General features: G+C 39.0%; 1 protein-coding gene across 1 annotated transcript in view; it reads left to right on the forward strand.

Moving 5' to 3' along the window:
* LOC149206157 (CLP protease regulatory subunit CLPX1, mitochondrial-like) overlaps positions 1–25,398 on the forward strand; it is a 273,918-nt gene that overhangs the window by 203,662 nt on the left and 44,858 nt on the right. Inside the window, exons 9-14 of the mRNA XM_089395327.1 lie at positions 1,900–1,970; positions 2,070–2,169; positions 7,721–7,825; positions 8,079–8,141; positions 8,280–8,402; positions 8,643–8,801. Coding sequence (XP_089251453.1) covers positions 1,900–1,970; positions 2,070–2,169; positions 7,721–7,825; positions 8,079–8,141; positions 8,280–8,402; positions 8,643–8,801 — 621 coding nt within the window. The remainder of the gene's footprint in view (positions 1–1,899; positions 1,971–2,069; positions 2,170–7,720; positions 7,826–8,078; positions 8,142–8,279; positions 8,403–8,642; positions 8,802–25,398) is intronic.

Below are 25,398 nucleotides of genomic sequence, written 5' to 3' on the forward strand. Positions count from 1 at the left end.
CCAGCAGTTCCGTCTTTTCAGGCAGTTCTGTCTTTTTCGGCATTTCCAACTTTTTCGGCAGTTTCGGCTTTTCCGGCAGTTCCGGCTTTTCCTGCTTTTCCGATAGTTCTGGCAGTTCCGGCTTTTCCGGTAGTTTTTGACATTTTCAACTTTTCAGGCATTTCTGGCTTTTCTTGCAGTTCAGGCTTTTTTGGCTTTTCCGGCAGTTCCGGCTTTCTTCCCTCTGGATCAAGGCAACATTATTCCTTAGGATCTCTCCTTCTACTAAAACCCAAAGACAAGTAGAGAGAGGAAGAGATCCCAGAAATGACTTGAAGGCTACCTCTATTTATACTAAAACGTTGAGCACATGTGGGGTTTATTTGGTTGCTGGCTGACCTTGACGAATTGTCTTATAACGCAAATAAATTCATAACTCCATGAATACTTATTGGAATTGGATGATCTTTAGATCAATCCTACACCTCTCGATGAGAGGAATCCAAGAAAAATATCAACTACCATAAATAAGATGACCGACATGGAGTTTGGCCCTAGTTGCCAATTTTAACATCTTTCCCATCAGTGTGAGCTAGAGCTTTGGATGATGGCTTCCTTGATCAGAATATTGTTTTTTCTAACCAAATTGTGGTTTTGTTGTTTTTTGGATGTATGGATTGCTTATTTCTTGTCCGAGCTTGAAATCCTTTGTTGAGCAGTTGTTTCTTTTGTTTGAAATGATTAATCTCATTTTGAAATTTCTCACCCGGCCATTTTCAAATGGTATTTATACCTCATTGCATCATTGTTCTATACTTGCAAAAGGAACAAAATTAATGGGTGGCTTGAGTTCCTTTTTGTATATACTATTTCGAACAAAGGATCTAAATTATTTAGGAGAGCAGATATCCTGTCTCTCAGGTTGAGGGCTTTTCTCTTCCAATTTGAAGTGTTTAGAGATCCTTACAAATCTCAGTGTGATGTTAAGTTTCAGCTAACATTTTATGTCTGGAAACTAAGATATTCTTCTTCATATCTGATGGTCTCCAGTTTTGCCCCAAAGCATTTAAGTTCCCTTAAATTTATTTTTGTTCAATGTTTGCTGCTTGTTGATATATTTAAATTGTAAACCCTTTCCACTTATTGAGCCATTATCAAATGGTATTTAGACCTTAATGCATCATTGTTCTATACTTGCAAAAGGGACAAAATAAATGGGTGGCTTGAGTTCCTTTTTGTAAATGCTATTTTAAACAAAGTATCTACGCTATTTAAGAAAGCAGATATCTCATGTCTGATATTGATGGCTTTTCTTTTCCAATTTGATTTTTAGAGATCCTTACAAATCTGGGCGTGACATTCAGTTTTCAGCTAATATGTTATGTCTGGAATCTAGGAGACTTCTTCATAGCTGATGGTCTCTAGTTTTGCCCCAATAATTTAAGTTCCCTCAAACTTATTTTTGTTCAACATTTGCTTCTTTGTTGATATATTTAAATTGTAAACACCTTCCACTTATTGAGTGAACTTAAATAATGTTATACATTTCTTGGGAAAAAGTTCTCTGAAGTCATGGCATCGTTAGATACCCAAAGCCAATATTCGAGAAACGTTATTGGAAAGGTGGCCATATAGATTCTATGCTCTGCTCTAAAATATGGAGTAAAGTGAATTAGGTAAGACCGCTCTTCTTATCAACGATACAAAAGATTTGACAACTTCAATAAAAATTGCAGTTGTTGATTTCCATTTTTGATATATTTTCACCTGAAATAAAACGTGTAGGATATTTTCTGTCTTTTAATGTGCACCGGATGAGCTGGTTAGTGCTTGATTTCTTGTTCCCTTTGTTGAAATTTTTATATTTGGAAATAAAAGCTACTAGAGCCCTTGTCAAGCTTTTATTTATGGCCATTGTAGATTGATACAAAGGATATTCTCTTTATATGTGGCGGGGCTTTTGTGGATCTAGAGAAAACAATTTCTGAGAGGTATTTCGTCTCTGCCTTTATTCTTTTACTGTAAAACAATATCTTACTTCAGGTGTGATGTTACCATTTTCATATGTTAACTGGTGGCTGAAATATCAGACGGCAAGATTCTTCTATTGGCTTTGGAGCGCCTGTACGAGCTAATATGAGGGCTGGTGGCCTGACAAATGCTGCGGTGACATCATCCTTGCTAGAGTCGGTAAATTTCTCGTACGAAATTGTTTGCAGATTAGTTTTATTTTTATTTTTTATAACTAATATTGATATATTTACAAGATTTTTTGTGATTTCTGTTTATGGAAGATGACCTTCACCTTTTAGTGTTAGAAGATAAGAAAGACAGAAAGATTTTCTTATTCTTGATAATTACTTGTGATATTTTTTGTTGTTAAGATTCTTTATATCTTCTTTCTTTTAATTCATCAAGCAATTACCAAAGCAGCAACACATAAAACAATAGACACTAGATGTAGGCACTATGCCAGGGAAAACCCCCCTCAATGGGAAAACCCAGTCAAGAAATTCTTCCTTTCAATAGTATTTTTTGAGACTCTTCACCCTAGACAAAGACCAGACCTTCCCTCCACACCAAGTCAACTTCCCAAAATTTCAATCTCCTTTCTAGCAATTTCGACTAGGCAGCAGTGTCTGGCATCAAACAACTTCCGGCATCATTGAAACTTGGAAGACTTCGATCTCCTAATTTAGGGCACGAAACAGAGAGAGGGGCACCAAAATTTCGATTTTTCTCTTTTCTTAGACTCCACCCAACTCGCACTTATTTTGGCTTCCCGGCTTTAGACTTTGCACCTCCCAGCTTCCTTAGAGATATCGAACATGCTTGATATGTTGTGCTTCAATTGAATTCGATTTGCTTGTATTTATAGGCTCCATGTGAGGCTGACTTGATCTCTTCTAGGCCGACTTGATGTGGAGGATACATAAATCATATTTCACTCAATACTAAACATTTTACATGATTCAAAAGCCCAAGAAGGGTCTCTTCAAAAGTACACTGACTATTAACTCAGAATAAATCCTAGAAGTTCTCAATGGGTACTTTGACCTAAAACATGGTGACCCAAGCATGAAACCCATGCTTTAATAAGTCACAATAATAATAATAATAATTGTTTTCTTTATTCTTTTGACAAGTACATTACAAGATGACTCAAACATATTAATAAAGACCGAAACTACTTACATTTTCCAACACTCCCTCTTAACTAGGGAGGTATTCATCATATACAAATACAATGGAAGGCTCAAACTATATAAACAATGAAAAACTTTAGGCACCACAATGCCATGGACTGGATTCCTGATCAGGGCAATCTATCCATTGGTTGCTCAACAATTTAGGCACCATAATGTTATGGACTAGATTCTTGACCAGGGCAATCTATCCAAGTGTGAATAAGATGGACTCAAGCTTTTAGCCCCTCTAAGTACCATCAGGTTTACTTGCTAACCACCAATCCAAAATCTAGGTGTTTATGCAAAAACATAGCTCTATAATCAACACCACCTTTTCCGACTTTGGGACCTAGACATGAACACAGAGTGCCAGCCAGATGTCCTCCTAGGCAATGCTTCACTCCTGAAGCCCATCACTCCTTGATCCAACAGATCAAGGATGACCAATCTCTCCCAATCAAACTGATTGATAACCAACATGCTATCAAAACCTTCGAGAAATTCACCTGTACAAACACAACCCCAATCAATAATATACTTTCATATGTACATAATCAAATACAAACCTTCGGGGTCTTTTCAGACAACTTGATGTTGCTTTTCAACTTTTCATAGTAGGACTATCAACCGAATCTCTGATAGAAGATTCCTCAATCATACACTTTCCTTTCCTACTTCTCATGCAACAACATATCCTTCGAAATTCATTCTTCAATTTAAAACAAGCTATGCCCTCCCTCTCAACTAGGGAGCATCTCTTTATCCAGACTCCCTCTTAATCTTAGGGAGATCTTAGGCTTCCTCAGAGAGATCGACTTCTTCTTTTCGTCATCAAAGAATCTTTCATGGCTTTCAACCATTATTGTGTACCTGCACAACTTAGATAACAAGTACAACCAAATCTATAGAAGCATGAAGTTAGCCTTACCAGAATCATGGAAGCATTTCAACTTTATACATATCAGATACCCAAACTTAATTACAAACAAGAGACATATACTCTTCAACATCTTGCTAGGGACTTTGTCATAAACCCTAAACTACTTAATAACAACTTTCATTCCATCTAGGGTTTCAATGTTCCTTTTAAAGGTATAACATACCCTGCTACAACATATAGCAAACCTAGAAACAATTCAAACAAATATAGATCTACAACGTATCTAACAACTTTCAAAATTCATATGTTAGACTTCCACTAGGGTTTCATACAAATCCTAGATTTCATACAAAGAATCAATCAAACAAATCACAGCTTAGTTATTAACATCACCAACTTCCACTAAGGTTAGTTGCAAACCCTAGATTTTCAATCAAATGTCAATCCCAACCCAATCTTATACAAATCTCAAATTATCGTATTGTCATTATATATAAGAGATTTTTACTTTTGCTAAGGTTTAACTCCAAAACCATAGAATTTCAATCTCAACAATCATTATATAAATAGATCTTAGATTGTTATATCACACATATTAGAGAATTTAATTCCTACTAGGGTTTAGCTGCAAAACCCTAGATTTCAAATATCATCATCCTAGAATCTCAGACAAGGACTTATATTAAATCCTAAGACTTATGACCATCAATAACTAGGTCAACACATGTATCTAGGAATTCATTACCATGCATAAGCATATCATATGCCTGACAACATTAATACATTAGACATATACTAACCTAGACCAAGCTAGGGTTTTGACCAAAAGGACATATCTATATATACTTAGGGTTTCATCATCATGCAAAGGCATTTCATATCATGTGTTAGTCAAACCCAACTTCACAAATATCAATAGAAGTTAGACATATAACAAACTTGATTAGACTAGGGTTTGATCAGACAAACACACACATACCAAGGAAATCATTTCTAAGACATTATAAGGGTCTTGCTTACACATTCCACCAAACCCTAATGAGTTAGGGTTTCAACATAGGAACATAGCAAACCCAAAAATTACCAAAACTTCAAAGGTTCAGGATTTTAGACCTTATCATTCAACCCTAAGTTAGGTTTTCTTGATCATACCAAAATCCCAAAGATGACATCATCAATAAAATCTCAAATATCATTTCACAATATCCCTAAGCAGTTTAGGGTTTTAGACATTCACATTAGCATACCCTTAGGTTAGTGTTTTCGAGAACTTATCTATGGTTCTATAAAGTTAGTTAAGAGTAGGAGTGGGGTAGATTTATTAAGTGATGAATTACCCAAAATAAGAATCAATATGATTCACTATAGCTAGACACAACAATGTTAGTAATAGATTGTCAAATGAATAAGCATTTACAATAAAGAATTCAATGTTTTGTAGTTTAAGACATACCTTTGATTCTTGAAAAACCTTATCTTGGGTGGCTTCCTTCCATACTCCTTGACGATATAACAGATGTCTTCCTGATCAAGACAATAGAGGGAGAATGGTGATTAGTATTAATATAATCAAACTTAAATAAGTACAAGAGACCAAAAACTGAAAAGAAATGAGATACTTATCTTTGGGAGTTGGGATACATACAAACTTATAAAAACAATAAAAATGCCTTTTCCAAAATATGTTAAAAACCTATAAATTCTAAAACATCTGAAATATAAAACAAGATATCTAAAGCTACAAGAAAAGGACTTGGTAGTGTAAATCCCTAATGTCAGATTCTTCGAGCTTGACTTTCTCTGGGTCTCCTTCTTTAGCGATGTTGGCTTGATCTCTTTCTATCTTCTTGTTTCTTTGTTTGTCGGGACAATCACTCCTATAGTGACCTTTGTTATGACATTGATAGCATTCTACCTTAGACATGTCAACTTTCTTCCTTGGTCCTTTCGATTTCTTTCCTTTATGTTGAGCAATGTAGGCATTTGATACTCCTTTAGGATTGGCATCTAGTGAGATCCTTAATTCTTCCTGACTGCAGGCAATCCATAGTGCTTCAAAAATGGGAGCTACCTTCCAACTGTTAAGTCTTGCAGCAAATGCATCCCAAGTAGGTGGCATTCCCAATAGGGAAGTGATCACAAGTTCTTTGTCTGGAAGAATTTCATCAATGGCCAAAAGATCATCCCTCATTCTTGCTATCTTCACAAAGAAGGATGCCACTGTGTCTTCTTTAGTCATCTTTGTGGTCCTTAGCTCATTCTTCAAACTTGCTACGTGACCAATGTTCTTAATAGTAAATAACTTTGACAAGGCTTCATACATTTCTTGAGCATGATCAATATTAACTATGAATGGGACAAGGTTGTCCTTTATTCCTTATACCATTAGAGTCATGGCCACCAATTCTAGTTCCCTGAATTTCATTTTGTCAGCATCACTGGAATCCTCTATAGGCTTCTTTACTTTAACTTTGACCAAGTCTAGTACCTTGTTCTTTTCAAGGATGAGGTCAGTCCTCTTCTTCCAGGACCTATAGTTTGAGGCCCCTTCAAGTTTGTTCTCTCCCTTGATTGTGTTAGACATTTCTTGAATATAGTAGACTCTTTTCGTGAGATAATCCTTTTGAATGGTTCCTTGATCAAGTGCTTGAGACTCATTTTTTCTTCTTTCTTCACCAAAGCTCTAAAACCATGTTAGAAAATCAGAAAGGCAAAATGATTTTCTTATTCTTGATAATTTCTTGTGATGTTTCTTGTTATTAAGATTCTTTATATCTTCTTTCTTTTAGTTCATCAAGCAATTACCAAAGCAACAACACATAAAACAATAGACACCAGATGTAGGCACTACGCCAGGGAAAAACCCCTCTTGAGGGGAAAACCCAGTGAATAAATTCTTCGTTTCAATAGTATTCTTTGGGACTCTTCACCCTAGACAAAGACCAAACCTTCCCTCCACACCAAGTCAACTTCCCAGAATTTCGACCTCCTTTCCAACAACTTAGACTAGGCAGCAACTTCTGACATCAGGCAACTTCTGACATTAGTGAAACTTGGAAGACTTCGATCTCCCAACCCCTGGTACAAAACAGAGAGAGAGAGGCACCAAAATTTCGATTTTTCTCTTCTCCTTAGACTCCACCCAACTCACACTTCTTTTGGCTTCCCGGCTTCAGACTTTAGACTTCCCGACTTCCTTAGAGATATTGAACTTGCTTGAGATGTTGTGCTCCAAATGAATTCGACTTGCTTGTATTTATAGGCTCCATGTGAGGTTGAATTAGTGTTCTTAGGCCGACTCGATCTCTTCTAGGTCGTTTTGGTGTGGAGGACACATAAATCATATTTGGCTCAATACTAAACCTTTTTACATGATTCAAAAGCCCAAGAAGGGTCGCTTTAAAAGGACAATGACTCTATTGGCTCAGAATAAATCCTAAAAGTCCTCAATGGGAATTTTGACATAAAACATGGTAACCCAAGCATGAAACCCATGCTTTAATAAGTCACAATAATAATAATAAAAATTCTTTTCTTTATTCCTTTGACAAGTGCAATACAAGATGACTCAAATACACTAATGAAGACCGAACCTAGTTACATTTTCCCACATTTAGCATGGCTTTATGTTGGTTACGAATCCAATTGAAATATCTTGGTTAGTTTTATGCAGGTTGAGAGTAGTGATCTTATTGCATATGGCTTAATACCAGAGTTCATTGGACGATTTCCTGTGCTTGTTAGCCTCTCAGCGTTGACTGAAGACCAACTTGTTCAGGTGAATGCTTTTGACCTAAATAAATTTAATTCTCTGTGTAATTAGGTTAATCTTATTGTTGAAATGCAGTATGCTGCAAGCTTGTGAAATTTGAAGTATATCGCTTTCATTGTGCTTCTCAAGAATATTATTATTCAGTTTATTCCTTGTGATAGCTAGAAAGATGCCAGGACCAGAAACAATTATGATAATATGCAATGAAAGTAGTTCTGTTTGTTGTTAGTTGTTTTTGACATATCGTGGTCTGTGTTAGGTGCTCATGGAGCCTAAAAATGCACTAGGAAAGCAATACAAGAAAATGTTTGAGATGAACAATGTAAGTACCTGGCATCAATTATAACCGTTAGTCTTTTGGAGTAGAAAGTGGCTAGTTGTTTACTAATCTATTGTAATTTTTTGATCTAAATGTATCAGTATCATAGGCAGAATTTAACTAATACTTGTGTCATCTCAGGTGAAGTTACATTTCACTGAGGGTGCCCTTAGGCAGATTGCACAGAAGGCAATGGTCAAGAGTACTGGAGCCCGTGGATTGCGTTCTATCCTCGAGAACATTTTGACAGACGCCATGTTTGAGGTGCATAGCTGACATACTTGTTTCCTTGTCATTTTAATTTGTGAGAATATCGTAGGTTCTTTGTGAGTTTTCCTTGGTGTGGGTTTTAATTAATGTAATTGTGATTTTCGTTATTTGTTTTTAGAATTTCTTTAACCATGGCTGCTGAACAGGGCTGTTTCTAAGGAGCATTGTTAACTTTGGTTTTGTGTCATGTATTCTGCATTCTTATGGTCTAAACACTTCTGATATGCCATTCAGATTCCGGATGCAAAAACAGGGCTGGATAAAATAGATGCTGTTGTCATTGATGAAGAAGTTATAGGATTGCCAGATTCACAGGGATGTGGAGCCAAAATACTTCGTGGCGAGGGTGCATTGGAACGTTATCTTGCAGAGCATAAACAAAAGGAATCTTTGGTATGTCTCTGGATTAATTAGAAAGGCAAGATGACACTGTTTTTTAATTGCTAATATGCACATTTTGAAAAGTATTTACATCATGCTAGTGGCTACTGTTGCAAGTGAAGTCGAGACACTTGAGTGCAATGGATAGTTTATTTGGAGCAGATCTAAATTTTGAATGGTTATGCACTGATGGCATCATAACTAATACATGCTCATGAAGTAGAGTTAGAATCATTCATTCTATATTAAAGATGCATGCAATTGATACATAACACTTTTGGGGGAAATTTTATAGATGGGAATTTATCTTAAAAGTGTAGAAGCATTGGCGAATTTTAGTTCCTAATAGGTAGAATGTAGAACTTTTGGTGATTTTTTCTAATAAAAAATTTCAAATTATATTCAAATGATTTTATATATCTATAAAGTTTTGGTGATTTTTAAGGTAAAATAAATTTATCCTATAAAATTTATGTGAATCTTAAACAATGAATGGAAATTGACAAATCCTCTTTTTGGTGAAGTGTGGAAAATTAGTCCATCTGTAAAATTTAGCCCAAAATTACCCTAAACACTTTATACCCCAGCCTCACCAAATGAACTAGAAAAGAAGAGAGAGTTGTATGTCTGAAAGAGAGAAATGTCAAATATTTTTTTATTATACTTAAAATAGGTCTTTTGACATTTCTACAAGTAAAGAGGGAAAGAAATTGCATAATGATCTCTCATTAAGTTATTCGCTATATAAAAGTACTTTAATATATTTTTATTTATGTAATATAAAACCCTGTATATTAAAGGAAGATTATAATTATTCTCATAAATGTTCTTTACAATAGCATCCTCCCTAAATGGTCATTCTGGAAAATACCCCAAGTTTGTCTCCAAATTTAACAAACTTACCTGGACCAAGTGGCTTGGTGAAAATATACGTAATCTACTCTTGTATTGAAGTCAACCTCGTTATCTTCTACAAGTTTCCTGATGAAATGACCATATACATACAATGTGTTTAATGCACTCATGAAAGACTGGATTCTTTGCTAATTAGTAATTTTAAAGCACCCTTATTGTTACGAAAAAAACTATTGGCCTGGTTTTCTCAAGGATCAAATCTCCAAGTATTCTTCTAAGCAAAATTGCCTCACATGCTCCTTTTGCTGCTCCCTGTTGGAAATACTGTGAGGGGGGGTGAATCAATATTTCTTATTTTTTTAATTGTTCTAGTGATTGCCAGAAGCATATATAGATATGTATATTTATACACAGAACACAGAAATCAACAGCTGGAATTAATGCTTTTATTAAAACTCAAGACATGCAATGAAATAAATACAATATAAGTATATATCTTATTGTGAATAGTTGCCAAGCTCCAACTTGGACTTCAATGAGGCTCCAACCTCTAGAGCACCAACTTTGTTTTGCAGTGGTTTTGCACTTAGGAGCACCTACCCCCAATGATTTCAGTCCTGTTCAGTTCTGAGGCTCCAACCTCTTGGGCTCCAACCCAATTTTGGTATAAACTGGTATGCTGCTACACTCTATTCAGCGGAGGTTCTCTCACTCCTACTCTCTTGCCTCTGCTGCTTCTGCTGCCTCTTTTGCCTCTGCTACCTCACACTCTGGTTCTTCACCACAACAATAGCACAAACAATTCTCCGTTTTTACTGTTTTATACATTCCCATGCCTCTGTCCATTCGTTTCCGCTTACACCGCCTCTTAGGCTTCCTCCTCGGTCGTTGCGGCTTCCTTTGTGTTGTGCCAGTTCACTGACTTTCTGAGGATACGTAGATTCATTATACTAGTCCAAACGATCCACGGAGAACACATCCTCCCGGTTTACCATAACAATGCTCCTTTTGGCAATGATTACGACATACACCGAGTTCTTTCAATTAAACGGAGATGTTTTGTCCCGATCGCAATCATAATTGCCATGATTCACCCCTTTCACTGACGTTCAGCCTTCTGAACCGTCGGAACAACCATCGTAAGCCTTTCGGCTTAAAACACCCCGCGCAAGCCAGACATTCCATTACACAGAGAATATGAGAAAAAACAGTCAAACAGACTAAAAGGTGGACTTCAGGAAATATTACAATCGCACCTATTCCTGTATCGGGTCCGCGCTTAAATCGCAATCGGCGATTCGTGACTCCCGGGGGTCCTTTATATATCGGACCCATGACTCCGCCGATGGCCGACAGTTGATCCTCCACTGCTCTGATGGACTGGATGCGATATGGTATTAAACCATAGTTAATATGCCTGTCGAGTCCACAGCTTATCGCAATCAGTGCTTCCAATGTGGCAAGGCTTTATGGCTTGCGATATGCGGCGGATGCGATCATAGATTAAGTCATATTTGTAATGTGCGGCGGGTCCATGTGGATATGCATTGCAGTCGGAAGTTGCTCCTGGCGGAGTTCTGATGCGATATCGCTATCGGTGATCGCAATGGACCGCTTGACATATTGTAGCTCTCACTTTCAAAGTGACGATGCAATACTCGCTATCGGCGATCGAAAGTCGCACAGGGTCAGGGCTCGATGTTAACGTAGACCCCTCATAGCGATGCGATGTGTCGGACCCGATACAACTCAACACTCACATGTATAGAGTTTCAAGTCTGCAATCCGCCTCTGATAGTGTATTTGTGCTAAAGCCAAGTTTTCCGCCTCCGATAGTGTTAAGCCTATGTATATGGGCTTTTTGTCTGCTGATAGTGTTAAAGCATGCAGACATGGGTTTTACGGCCCGATAATGTGTATATATATATATATATATATATAAAAGGTTCTGTGCCTCTGATAGTGTAAAAACACACATGTATGATATATGCTCCTCCGCTTGTATCTTCATGCATATAATTCTTTTGTGGCCCGATAGCTCCCGATAATATAAATGCACCCATTGCTCCTCTGATGGCTCTGTCTGCTTCCTTATAGCTCTGCTTGTTCCTCTGTTGCTGCGATGGCTGTCTGCATCCTCTGTTCTGCTCCTCTTGGCTCCTTTTGCTCCTCGAATATTGCCATATTGACATCAATGACAATCTGTGTCCAACAATCTCCCCCTTTGTTATTGATGGCAATATTCTTCTGCTCTCCCCCTTTGACATCAATGGCAAAGGAATGCATATGGACTCCCCCTGTCAAACTGCTCCCCTTGTCCTGCTACATCTTTATGAATGAACTTGAGTGATGATAAAGAAATAACCCCCATCTTTTGACGCAGATGTTCGAATGCTTCTCGAGGAAGAGGTTTTGTGAAAATATTAGCTATCTGCTCCTTAGCACTGATATATTCCAGGACGATGTTTTGTTCAACTACTTGCTCATGGAGGAAATGATACTTGATTGGTATGTGTTTGGTTCTTGAGTGCATCACTGGATTTTTGCTGAGATTGATAGCACTTGTGTTGTCACAATAGATGGTAATCGGTTGATCTGTGCATATGTCGACATCTTTTAGAGCTTCCTTCATCCATAGTATCTGAGTTCAATAGTCTGTTGCAACAATATACTCGGCTTCGGTTGTGGATAATGATATGGATTACTGTTTTTTGCTGAGCCAGGATACTAAACAGTCTCCTAGGAGGAACACATTTCCACTAGTACTTTTCCGATCATCTATACTTCCAGCCCAATTAGCATCGGTGTATGCAGTGACAGTCAGTGTTGAGCTCTTTGGGTACCAAAGACCGAAATCAGAAGTTCCTTTCAGGTATCTGAGAATTCTTTTTACAGCTAATAAGTGGGATTGTTTGGGAGCAGATTGAAATCTTCCCACCATTCCTACTGCCTGCATTATGTCTGGTCTTGTAGCTGTTAAGTATAGAAGGGCTCCAATCATTGACCTGTAATGAGTTGCATCTACTAGAGGGGAGTCATCATCTTTGCTCAGTTTGCAGTTTGTGGTCATAGGTGTGCTCATGGGTGCACAATCCTCCATTCCATATTTTTTGAGCATGTCTTTTAGATATTTGGTTTGAGATATACACAATCCTGCTTTGGTTTGAGATACTTGAAGTCCAAGGAAGTGGGACAACTCTCCTATCATTGACATCTCAAACTCTTTTGACATGCTTTGAGAAAATTCATGGCTCATTTCATCATTATTACTAGCAAAAATCAGATCATCGACATAAACAAGAGAAACTAGTAACTTACCTTCATCTGTCTTTATGTATAGATTACTTCCAGCCACTCCCTTTTTGAAGCCTTGTTGTTGTAGGTAGTGATCCAATCTTGCATACCAAGCTCTAGGAGCTTGTTTCAACCCATATAAAGCCTTTTTCAACTTACAGACTAAGTCCTTTCCTGCTGTTAGATCAAAACCTTCTGGCTGCTCCATGTAGACTTCCTCCTTGAGTTCCCCATTTAGAAATGCCGATTTCATGTCCATTTGATAGATTTTGAATCCTTTTGAGCAAGCAGATGCCAAGAACATCTTGATAGCTTCCATATGTCTCTTCAAAGTCAATTCCTTCAATTTGTGAATTGCCGTTGCAGACAAGTCTTGCTTTGTTTTTGATAACCTGTCCTTCCTCATTCATTTTATTTTTGAACACCCATTTGGTTCCTATTATGTTTTTGTCCTTTGGACGAGGTACCAGCTCCCATGTCTTGTTCTTCTCAATTTGAGACATTTCTTGTTCCATGGCTTTTACCCAATGAGGATCCTTGCTTGCTTCTGCAAATGTTTCTGGTTCTATCATAGATAGGAGGGCAATGAATTTTCTCTTGGGTGTGATTGTTATCCTTCTTCGGGTTTGCACACCTTCATCTCTATCGCCAATGATCTACTCTTCTGGATGATGTCTTTGGACATACTTCATCTTTGAAGGGGTATTAGGTGGTTCTCTTTCCTCTTCTTCTTCTTCTTCTTCCTCATCTATTTCTTCTTCTTTAGGTTCTTCTTCTTCAATGAGAAAGTCATCTTCATGTTCTTCAATTTCCTTTTCTGGAAGATCTTCATCAACCTTTACATCAATGCTTTCCACTATTTTCTTCAGTCGATAATTGTAGCACTTGTAAGCCTTGCTCCGTGTAGAGTATCCAAGAAATATCCCTTCATCAACCCGAGAATCAAACTTTCTGGGTGAGCCATCATTTATTTTTATGAAGCACTTGCTTCCAAAGATCTTGAAGTACTTCACCAAAGCAAGTCTTCCTTTCCATAGCTCATAAGGAGTTCTTTCACAGTTTGGTCTTAATTGAGTTCGATTCAATGTATAGACAACTATCCCTACTGCTTCTCTCCAGAATCTAGGCTGTAAGTCTGCTGCTAATAGCATTGCTCTTGCCATTTCTTGGATTGTTTGATTTCTTCTTTCAACTACCCCATTCTGGCAGCAGAGAATTCCCTTTTAATTCGATGAATATTACAGAACTCACTAAATTCGTTTGATGTGAGTTCTCCCCCTCGGTCTGTTCTGAGGCACTTAATTTTTGAATCTTTTTCATTTTCTACAAGGGCTTTTAGATTCTTAAAACACTCAAAAGTTTCAGATTTAAACTTTATAAAATATATCCACATCATTCTGGTATAATCATCAACAAATAACACAAAGTACCTTTCTCCTTGGAGTCCTTGATTTCTAGTTGGCCCACACACATCAGCATGGATGATCTCCAAGGGCTTCGATGTAGAGAGCTCCTTTGTCTTGTGGTTGGTTCTGGTTTGCTTTCCATGTTGACATGAACCACATACTCCTTGATTTGGTTTGAACAACCTTGGGATGTCTCACACAGCTTTGATCTTGCTGATATTGATCAGATTTTCGAAGCTTGTATGTCCAAGTCGCTTGTGCCACAGCCAACTCTCATTTGTCTGACTCAAGTAGCATTTATTTTCTTGAATCTTGTTCGGAATGTAAATGTTGTTTGATGTTCTCACCCCTTTTGCCACAAGTTCCCTTGAGGCAGAGTTCCTCATTTCACAGTTTTTGGTGCTGAAAACAACCTTATGTCCTTGATCACAGATTTGGCTGACACTCAGGAGGTTGTGTTTGAGTCCGTCAACTAGCAGAGCATCTTGAGCTTTTCCTTTTCCATTGATCAGAGTAACTGTTCCTTTTCCTGCAATTCTGCCAGATCCGCTTCCAAAGGACACATTCCCTTCCTTTTTGCTCAGTGAGACAAACTTCCTTCTGTCTCCTGTCATGTGTCTGGAGCACCCACTATCCACAAACCAATGGTTTCCATTATTTTGAGCATATAGAGCCAGGCCGCATTTATCCATGCTGGAGTTCTTGCTACTCGTCTTTCTTCCTTTGAGTGGGCAGTCTTGTTCATAGTGTCCATTATTGTAGTAGAAAGAGCAAATCAGATCAAATTTGGTCAAGGGATCAAATGAATTGAAGGTTTTGATTTGTCCCTGCCTTTTGGGGGCATATGAGTTGATTATTCGGTCCTTTAGCTTTGTCTTTTCACTTCTGTGAGCCATACAATGTCTGGCTTGATGACCGAAGTTTTTACAGTGAAAGCAGTGTCCAAGAAAGATGGTTTTGTACCTGTTGAAGCAACCACGGTTTGAGTCGATTTCCTTCCTAGGAATTACTCCTCCCTCATTCTTTGGATTTGCGATGGGCCCTTGGTGGAGTACAGGTTTGTATTTGTTGTAGTGTCCATGATTCGATACACATTCTTCTTTGGAGTATTTCTCTCTTCATTCTTGGGATCTGGGATGCACTTTTGATAACATACTTTTTCATCTTTTGGATCGCAAGAAAGTGCATCGGCATAGCTTTTCACACTATTCCTAGTGCTTGAGGATTCTCCTTTGAAACCTATTCCAGACTTGTCATGTTGAGGTTTTTGATTTTTCAGAATAGTCTCAAGTATTTGAGAGCTTTTATAGCCCTTTTTAATTTGCTCGAACTCCTTTCTCAGAGACACTATTTCGGCCTCACGTTCTTTACAATTCTCTTCTTTTTCTTTAAGCTTTGCTTCCAAGAGATCTTCTCTCCTCCTTATTTCCTCGTTTTCCACTTTGAGAGAAATGATTTTGTTCCGTAGTTTCTCATTCTCTTCAATGGCGCTTATTAACAGTTCATCTACATTTCCTTCTAGCCCTGAGTCGTCATCATCTGCGAGTGCCATGAATAATGTTTCTTGGATTTCATCATGATCACTTTCCTCATCTGATTTCTTTTTGATGACCATAAACTCATCCTCATCAGACTTATCTTGCTTCGAGAAGAAGTTTTTCTTATTGAACCCTTTCTTTTTGTGTGCCATTCTTTTAGAATTTCCTTCATCATCACTGTCATGTTTATGAGGACATCTTGCTGCATAATGACCTATTTTACCACATTTAAAACAAATAAGAGGATACTTGCCTTTAAGCTTAGATCCTCTCTTCAGCTTTCGTACAAATTGAGCCAATTTGGATTCCACATTTGACTCATCACTACAGTCATTCCTTTCTTTCCCCTTCTTTGACTTTGAGGCCTTGAATGCTGCATCTTTGGAGCTTGGGCCACCTTTCCTCATTTCATAGGCAGTGAGAATTCCATGGAGTTCATCCATTTTGAGGGTATCTAGATCCTTTCCTTCTTTTATAACGCTTATTTTGGAGTCAAATCTGTCTGGAAGAGACCTTAATACCTTTTGAACAATGGTACTTTCTTCAATATTTTCGTCCAATCCTTTCAGGGAATTTACCACTTCAGCGACTTGGAGGAGGTACACTGCAATATCCTCTTCATCTTCCATCCTCAAACTTTCAAATTGTCTTCTATGAGTTTGAAGCTTTGCCTTTTTGACTTTTGAGTCTCCATCGTACAAGCCAACTAGCTTCTCCCACATTTCTTTGGCAGAGGTACAGTGCATGACTTTTGTAAACTCGGAATCAGTGATTCCACTAGTGATGGAGTTCAAGGCCTTTGCATTTGCGATGTAGGCTTTCCTCTCGTCTGGGTCTGTTGGAAGAGTGGAAGTCATTTGGTATTCATTTTGAACAAAATGCTAGACTTCAGGTCCAAGGGACATTAAGTAGTAGGTCATTCTTTTCTTCCAGAAACCAAAGTTAGTGCCATCGAACAAAGGAGGTCTTCCTGATGCTTCGTGATTTCTCATCATGGCTACAGATCCTTCTTCAAGCTGTTAGGCTAGTATGAAGAAGTCGGCTTTGATACCAATATTTGGAAATACTGAGAGGGGGGGGGGGGGTGAATCAATGTTTCTTATTTTTTTTAATTGTTCTAGTGATTGCCAAAAGCATATATAGATATGTATATGTATACACAAAACACAGAAATCAACAGTTGGAATTAATGCTTTTATTAAAACTCAAGACAATGCAATGAAATAAATACAATATAAGTATATATCTTATTGTGAATAGTTGCCAAGCTCCAACTTGGACTTCAGTGAGGCTCCAACCTCCAAAGCACCAACTCTGTTTTGCAGTGGTTTTGCACTTAGGAGCACCTACCCCTAATGACTTTAGTCCTGTTCAGTTCTGAGGCTCCAACCCAACCTTGGTATAAACTGGTATGCTGCTACACTCTATTCAGTTGAGGTTCTCTCACTCCTACTCTCTTGCCTCTGCTGCTTCTGCTGCCTCTACAGCCTCCGCTGCTTTTGTTGCCTCTTCTGCTTCTGTTGCTTTTGCTGCCTCTTCTGCCTCTGCTGCTTTTTGCTACCTCACACTCTGGTTCTTCACCACAACAACAGCGCGAACAGTTCTCTGTTTTGTACCTTCCCATGCCTCTGTCCATTCGTTTCCGCTAACACCGCCTCTTAGGCTTCCTCCTCGGTCGCTGCGGCTTTCTCTGCGCTGTGCAAGTTCACAGACTTTCTGGGGATACGTAGATTCATTAGATTGGTCCAAACGATCCACGGAGAACACATCCTCCCAGTTTACCGTAACAGTGCTCCTTTTAGCAATGATTGCGGCATACACAGAGTTCTTTCAATTAAACGGAGATGTTTTGTCCCGATTGCAATCATAATTCCCAGGATTCACCCCTTTTCACTTACGTTCAACGTTTTGAACTGTTGGAACAACCATCGTAAGCCTTTCGGCTTAAAACACCCCGCACAAGCTAGACATTCCATTACACATAGAATATGAGAAAAAACAGTCAAACAGACTAAAAGGCGGACTTCAGGGAATATTACAATCGCACCTATTCGTGATCCCCGCTTAAATCGCAATCGGCAATTCGTGACTCCCGGGGGTCCTTTATATATCGGACCCATGACTCCGCGGATGGCCAACGGCTGATCCTCCACTGCTCTGATGGACTGGATGCGATATGGTATTAAACCATAGTTAATATGCCCGTTGGGTCCACAACCTATCGCAGTCAGTGCTTCCAATGTGGCAAGGCTTTACGACTTGCGATATGCGACGGATGCGATCATAGATTAAGTCATATTTGTAATGTGCGGCGGGTCTGCGTGGATATGCATCGCAGTCGGGAGTTGCCCCTGGCGGAGGTCCGATGCGATATCGCTATCAGCGATCGCAATGGACCGCTTGACATATTGTAGCTCCCACTTCCGAAGTGTCGATGCGATACTCGCTATCGGCGATCGAAAGTCGCACAAGGTCAGGGCTCGACGTTAACGTAGACCCCTCATAGCGATGCGATGTGCTGGACCCGATACAACTCAACACTCCCATGTATAGAGTTTCAAGTCTGCAATCCGCCTCCGATAGTGTTAAAGCATGCATACATGGATTTTACGGCCCGATAGTATATATATATATATATATAAGGTTTTGTGCCTCGGATTGTGTAAAAACACATATGTATGATATATGCTCCTCCACCTGTATCTTCATGCATATAATTCTTTTGTGGCCCGATAGCTCCCGATAATATAAATGCACCCATTGCTCCTCTGATGGCTCTCTCTGCTTCCTTATAGCTCTGCTTGTTCCTCTATTGCTATGATGTCTGCATCCTCTGTTCTGTTCCTCTTGGCTCCTTTTGCTCCTCGAATATTGCCATATTGACATCAATGACAATCTGTGTCCAACACTGCCTTGGTAGAAGAAAGATAAAGAACATGTTTTTTGCCAGCCCATGAACCTGCACCTGTTCGGAGATTGAATACATTACCAGTTGATTTCTGGTCATCCACTGATCCTACCTTTTCAGAGTCTGTGTTGCCAGTACCCTGAAGTGCATCACTTTTACCATATAATATTCAAGAATATATTGTACCTTAGACATATTTCAGAGTCCCTTTTGCTGCTGACCAATGTTCTGCTTTAAGATGTGTCACAAACATGGATATGTAGCTGTCTGCAATGCTAAAATCTAGCCTGGTGGTTGTAAGATAGATCAGACTTCCACTAGTTGCCTGAATATTGACTCATTTGCTGTCTTTGAGTTGACTTTGGTTGAAAGTTTCAACCACCTAGAATATGATAAAATAGTGTTGATTAGGTTGGCGATAACCACATAGAATATGAGAAAATGGTGTTGATTAGGTTGACTATTAAATCATAACCTAGTATTATGATAATGTTGGTTCATAGACATAACAAGCAACTGCAAGTTAAGATTATGTACCATCAATTCAACAACCCCCCTGATTTGGGCACGGGGTCATGGAGAAGGATGATGAATACAAATGGATGAGTGGGCATACCCAATTTAGTAGAAAGATAACCATAGCTGAAATACAAAAGAAAGTGGGTTTGTGATTATCTAGCTCTGATATAGAAGTGGATGGGTGAATGAGTAACCAACCTGTAATATTGTAACTGCTCAACTCTTGAGTAAATGCCACCATTGAATTGCTCATTTGAGCGACTATGACATTGATAGGTAAGTGTCGTAAAGTGGCCTAAATACAAGAGAGAGAAGGTACACGAGTGAGTGGGCGTAACCAATTCAATGTAATGTCAGTTTTCACTGGAAAAAGAGTGGATTTGTGATTACCCAACTCAATACAAATGCAGACTCAATCATCTGTTGGAAAAATGCTACTACCGAGATGCTCATCATCTAGAAGAATATTATATTGAACTGCCTATTTGATAAAGAAGTGCTAGAAGGAACATCCTAAATAGTAGTAATAGGAATCAACTCTAAATGTTGATTTGTGGTAGCATCGAATGTGCTCTAGCCATGAAATTTGGTGGAGAGGTTTGGACATATGAGATCTCCAATACCTAGAAGGGGTTTGGGCAGATTCTAAACAGTTCAGGAGATATTAAAATAATTAATATTTTTAATGGAGTTCCTAAGTCTAAACTTAGGGAAATTAAAATATTAATGTGGATTAATATAAAATTGTGTTAGAATGGTTCGACATACATGGATCAAGCCATATCTAATCTTAGCCGTCCATTAGGGACTTAATCTCGGCTGTTGATATGTCAACGAGAAAAGTATAAGAGGAGGCTTGAGGGTCACTTGGAGAGTACACCAGATGATCAGTGATTCTATTCTCTAGAGCGGTGTTTGCTAAGAGAGATAAAATCAGTGATTGGAGTTGCAGCTGAGGGGCATTGTGTACAAAGAGACAGAGAGGCAGAGACAGTGCTGTAAGAGCATTGCAGGATCCAGAGAGAGTGGCGGAGTAGCAGCCAGGGCTCACACAGAAGCAGCCAGGAGCTGCGCAGTGCTTCAGAGAGGCTAGCGTTGCTGACGCAAAGGGCCAGAAGGTTGACGCAAACCCATTCAGGGTGACGCAGGGCCAACGCTGAGCAGAGAGAGGCTAACACAGTCTAGAGAGGCAGACACTGGGGTTTTTGGGGCAGATTGGAGCTGAGGAGCTACTGGAGGGTTTATCCGGGGTTTCAGCCGAGACATGTCTCAGAGTGAGAGGTACTACTGCCAAGGGCATTCTCTGTTGGGTAAGCCAGCTTTAGCACCTAGATTGTACACTGAAATTCCTTAATAAGAAAACCCTTAGATAACTGCACCGATTTTCTCGGATTGGGTTTTTCCGGGGACATTGGTCCAAAAATAACGGTGTCATTTGGTGTGATTGTTTCTGTTTCCTTCAGTTAATGATTTGTAATATGTTGAGCATGCACTAGTGTTTATTTTCAGTATTTACATTGTAAATAACTTGTTAAGTGATGGAACAAGTAGGTAGGAATAAATCAGTGAAGTGCATGGAGGGTTTCTAACTGGTAGACTTAGAAAATTTAACATGGTACTAAGGACATTAGCCGAGTGGAGCAATAGCAACAAAAAACAGTGGTCCCGAGTGACAGAAGTTGTTTCTAGCAGAGAAGCAACAAGGGAAGGCTGATGCAGTGCCTGCGTCATCAAAGGTGAGCTAGGAAGAGGCAACGCAGAGGCTAAGGGAGGCAAAGGGAGCCTCACATAGAGCCACGCAGAAGCTAGGAGGGTTGACACAGTTGGCTGAGGAGGTCGGGTTGCTAGTGCCGGGATTGCGCAGAGCCTAGGAGCTTTCATCTTCAGGTTGCTGGGGTTTAGAAGGTTGTGGGAACGTTGCTGAGTAGAGCTAGTGAGGTACTGTAGTCAGAATAGTACCTGACAAGGCAAGGCCAAGAGGAGGGAGTTGCTACCAAGGGTTTCTAGCTGAGAAATCTAGATCAGTGGTGCAGTTGCACAGATGATCAGAGTAGGGGGCATCTCGACACCGACAGAAGGATTTCCAGGAGGGAAATCAAGACTCAGAGGGAGTCAGATTGCGAACTTCCAGGAAGGAAGTAAAAGAGCATCATGGCATTACACGGAATAAGAGACTAGTACAGGCTGGATAGAGCATCAAACTTCGCAGTCTATAAGGCCATAATCTTATCTGTACTTGACAGAAATCGTCTTAAGCACTTTGCCTTGATGACGATAACGATCCCAGATGACCCAACTGATAACAACAAGTACAAGGAGGCAATGGCAAGAGCCAAGAGCATCATCCTTGACCGGGCAAGGACCATGTAGTACCACACATTGCCAAGAAGGAAACGACATATGAGATGTGGGAGGCCCTAAAGAAATTGTACCAACATACTTTTGTGCAGAGAAGAATGTTACTAGAAAATCAGTTGAGGTCATATCAGATGAAGAAGGGAGAACTGATTGACACCTTCCTCGGAGGGTTGAATGAGATCGAGATTAGCTGACTGCCATAGAAGCCATGCCATATCAGGAATTGATAGTGAGGACAGTCCTGAATGCAGTCTCAAAAGACTGGGAGGCATTTGTCCAGAGTATATTGGGCAGAGGGACACTTCCACCTTGGAATGAGATGTGGGTGACTCTTAGCCAAGAAGAGATCAGACGACAATCAAAGGCGGGAAGCAACAATAAGGGGATCAGAGTCAAAAAGCAAGAGGAGGAAAATGTTTCCCTAGCATCTAAGGGAAAGCAAGAAAAGTGGATGAAGAAGGATCTCTCCAAGATCAAATGCTTCCACTGTGGGGAGCTGGGTCATTATGCGACCCAGTGTCCAAGGAAGAAGAGTAAGGGAGTCTTCCAAGACTAAGGCAGCGCCAGCAAGGGCAGAGAAGGAAGTGGAGACAGACGATGACTGTGCCATGAGTGCGCACGCACCACTTGAGCGGAAGTGGGGAGACATTAAGCTGTAGTTAGGCGTATTACAGGCGATGAGGGGTAGGATCCTCGAGGTACCCAACCTCTTGGATTAGACCTTGCTACGGGAGCCTCGAAGAGGAGTAGCAAGACTGGCTGATGTGGGTAGAGATGGATGAAGATGAAGTGGCAGAGAGAGCTACAATGCAGAATTCCCAGGATAGCGCAAGGCTAGCAAGTTGCAACAGTGCGAGAAGCACTGGAGTGTTGCACCAGTGTAGGATGGCGCAGAGAGGTGTGCAGCGGTGCAAGATGCAGGGAGTTGTTGTAGCAGCGCAGAGGTCAGAGAGGGAGCGCTTGTCAGCGGCAAAGGGAGCTTCAGCATCAGGAGGGTCTCTAGCCTAACATAGAAGTCAGAGTTGGGAGATCAGTTACTTACTTCTCAGTAACTGAGCTGCAGTGCAGCAATAGGCAGCACGATGCAACATGATGAGAGGAGTTGTAGTGCGGATGCAGTGTTGGGAGAAAGGACCAGCAACAACATGGATGTAAAGGGAGCTGTCGTACAGATGTAGCAATGGCAGTGGTAGAACCATGGGCAGTGGTACAGGATACAACAGTGCAGAGGATGGTGAGCAGCAGGCTTAGCATCAGCATAGGGACTGATGCCGGATGATCAGAGTAATATTCAATGAAGAGTATCGCTAGAGCATAGTCCTCGCTAAGAGGGAGTGTTGATTTGTGGTAGCATCAGATGTGCTCTAGCCACGAAATTTGGTGGAGAGGTTGGGGCACATGAAATCTCCAATACCCAGAAAGGGTTTGGGTAGATTCTAAACAGTTCAAGAGATATTAAAATAATTAATATTTTTAATGGAGTCCCTAAGTCTAAACTTAGGGAAATTAAAATATTAAGGTGGATTAATATAAATCTGTGTTAGAATGGTCCAAAAGACATGGATCAAGCCAGATCTAATCTTAGCTGTCGATTAGGGACTTAATCTCAGCTGTTGATATGTCAACAAGAAAAGTATAAGAGGAGGCTTGAGGGTCACTTGGAGAGTACACTAGATGATCAGTCATTCTAGTCTCTAGAGCGGGGTTTGCTAAGAGAGATAGAATCAGTGATTGGAGTTGCAGCTGAGGGGCATTGAGTACGGAGAGACAGAGATAGTGTTGGGAGAGCAGTGTAGGAGCCAGAGAGAGTGGCGCAGTAGCAGCCAGGGCTCACGTAGAGACAGCCAGGAGTTGCGCGATGCTTCATAGAGGCCAGTGTTGTTGACACAAACGGCTAGAAGGTTGACGTAGGGCCTCCTGAGGTTGATGCAGACCCATTCAGGGTGATGTAGGGCCAGCACCTAAGTTACCAGAATACGGATCCGGATACGGATACGGCGAGTACAAAAATATATAATAATATTTTTAAAAAATTTTAAAAATACATTTGATGTTTAAAATCAAAACCATTCATGAATCTTGGATCTTTATTGACATTTATTCCTTCACTAGATTCATGTTGTAATGGTTCCATGTTTATCACACCTGCGTTGATAACCAAATATAAATTAATAAAAATGTCATTCTCAAAACAAAATTCTAAAGTGGTACAGGGCGAAATAAAATTAAAAAAAAATATAAAATTCTAAATTATTATTTTATAATAAATAATTTTAAAATTTAAATTTAAATAAATAACTAATTAAATTATTAATATTATATATATACATAATTTAAAATTTTAAAAACTAATAAACATATAAAATTTAAATATTAATAAAAAAAACAATACACATATTAAATAATTGATATAAATTGTAATTATTAAAATAAAATTATAAACATAAAGTTATAAACATAAATTATTTTTTAATTAAAAAAAAATATAAAATTCTAAATTATTATTTTATAATAAATAATTTTAAAATTTAAATTTAAATAAATAACTAATTAAATTATTAATATTATATATATACATAATTTAAAATTTTAAAACTAATAAACATGTAAAATTTAAATATTAATAAAAAAAAACAATACACGTATTAAATAATTGATATAAATTGTAATTATTAAAATAAAATTATAAACATAAAATATTCTTTATTTTTTATTTATAACTTGCAAATTATATTAATATACTATATGGTTTACGGCCCACGGGCCTACCATATTTAATTTTTATTTATAATTTTTTTTTTTTAATATTTAACCCACACTTTAGTGATTATGTTTTTTGAGCACCCGTGGAAATGGTATTAATACATATCATAAATTAATAAATTAATACATATCATAAATTAATAAATTAATACATAGACGTATTCTCCTGCGTAATGATTAATTAGTGATTTAAAGTTCAATTAATTTAATAAATTTATATTTTGCATGGAGCTAGAAATTACCACGATAAAATCATTAAAGACAGGTAATCCGGGATAACGTAAATTCATATAAAGTATTAATTAAAAAGTATAAATTCGAGGAAGGGAATAGAGATTGTGAAACGCATGGCCGTGGATTCCGTTTTGAAAGCCGAAATAAACAATAACGATAGCGATACCTACACACAGATTTATACAGAAACCAAACTGAGAATTGAAACCCAACTGAACTGCGTGATGAACATTTTGTTAAGTGACCGTACGGATCCCACCGTATCCGTACCCGTACCCGTTTCGGATTCGGGGATCCGAGGTATCACCGCATGCCCCCAGCGGATCCGGTAATGTAGGCCGACACTGAGCAGTGAGAGGCTGACGCAGTCTAGAGAGGTAGATGCTGGGGTTTCTAGGGCAGATTGGAGCTTAGGAGCTGCCAAAGGGTTTATCCGGGGTTTCAGCCGAGACATTTGTCTAACACTGAGAGATACTACTGCCAAGGGCATTCTCTGTTGGGTAAGCCGGATTTGGCACCCAGATTGTACTGTGGAATTGCTTAATAGGAAAACCCTCAGATAGTTGCACCGATTTTCCCGCATTGGGTTTTTCTGAGGGCATTGGTCCAAAAATAACGGTGTCATTTGGTGTGATTGTTTCTGTTTCCTTCAGTTGATGATCTCTAATATGTTGAGCATGCACTAGTGTTTATTTTCAGTGTTTACATTGTAAATAACTTGTTAAGTAACAGAA

The sequence above is a fragment of the Pinus tabuliformis genome, chromosome 1_2, assembly GCF_031772625.1.
Source record: "Pinus tabuliformis cultivar Carrire ecotype Pingquan chromosome 1_2, CPIR1, whole genome shotgun sequence".
In the NCBI taxonomy this organism is placed as follows: domain Eukaryota; kingdom Viridiplantae; phylum Streptophyta; class Pinopsida; order Pinales; family Pinaceae; genus Pinus; species Pinus tabuliformis.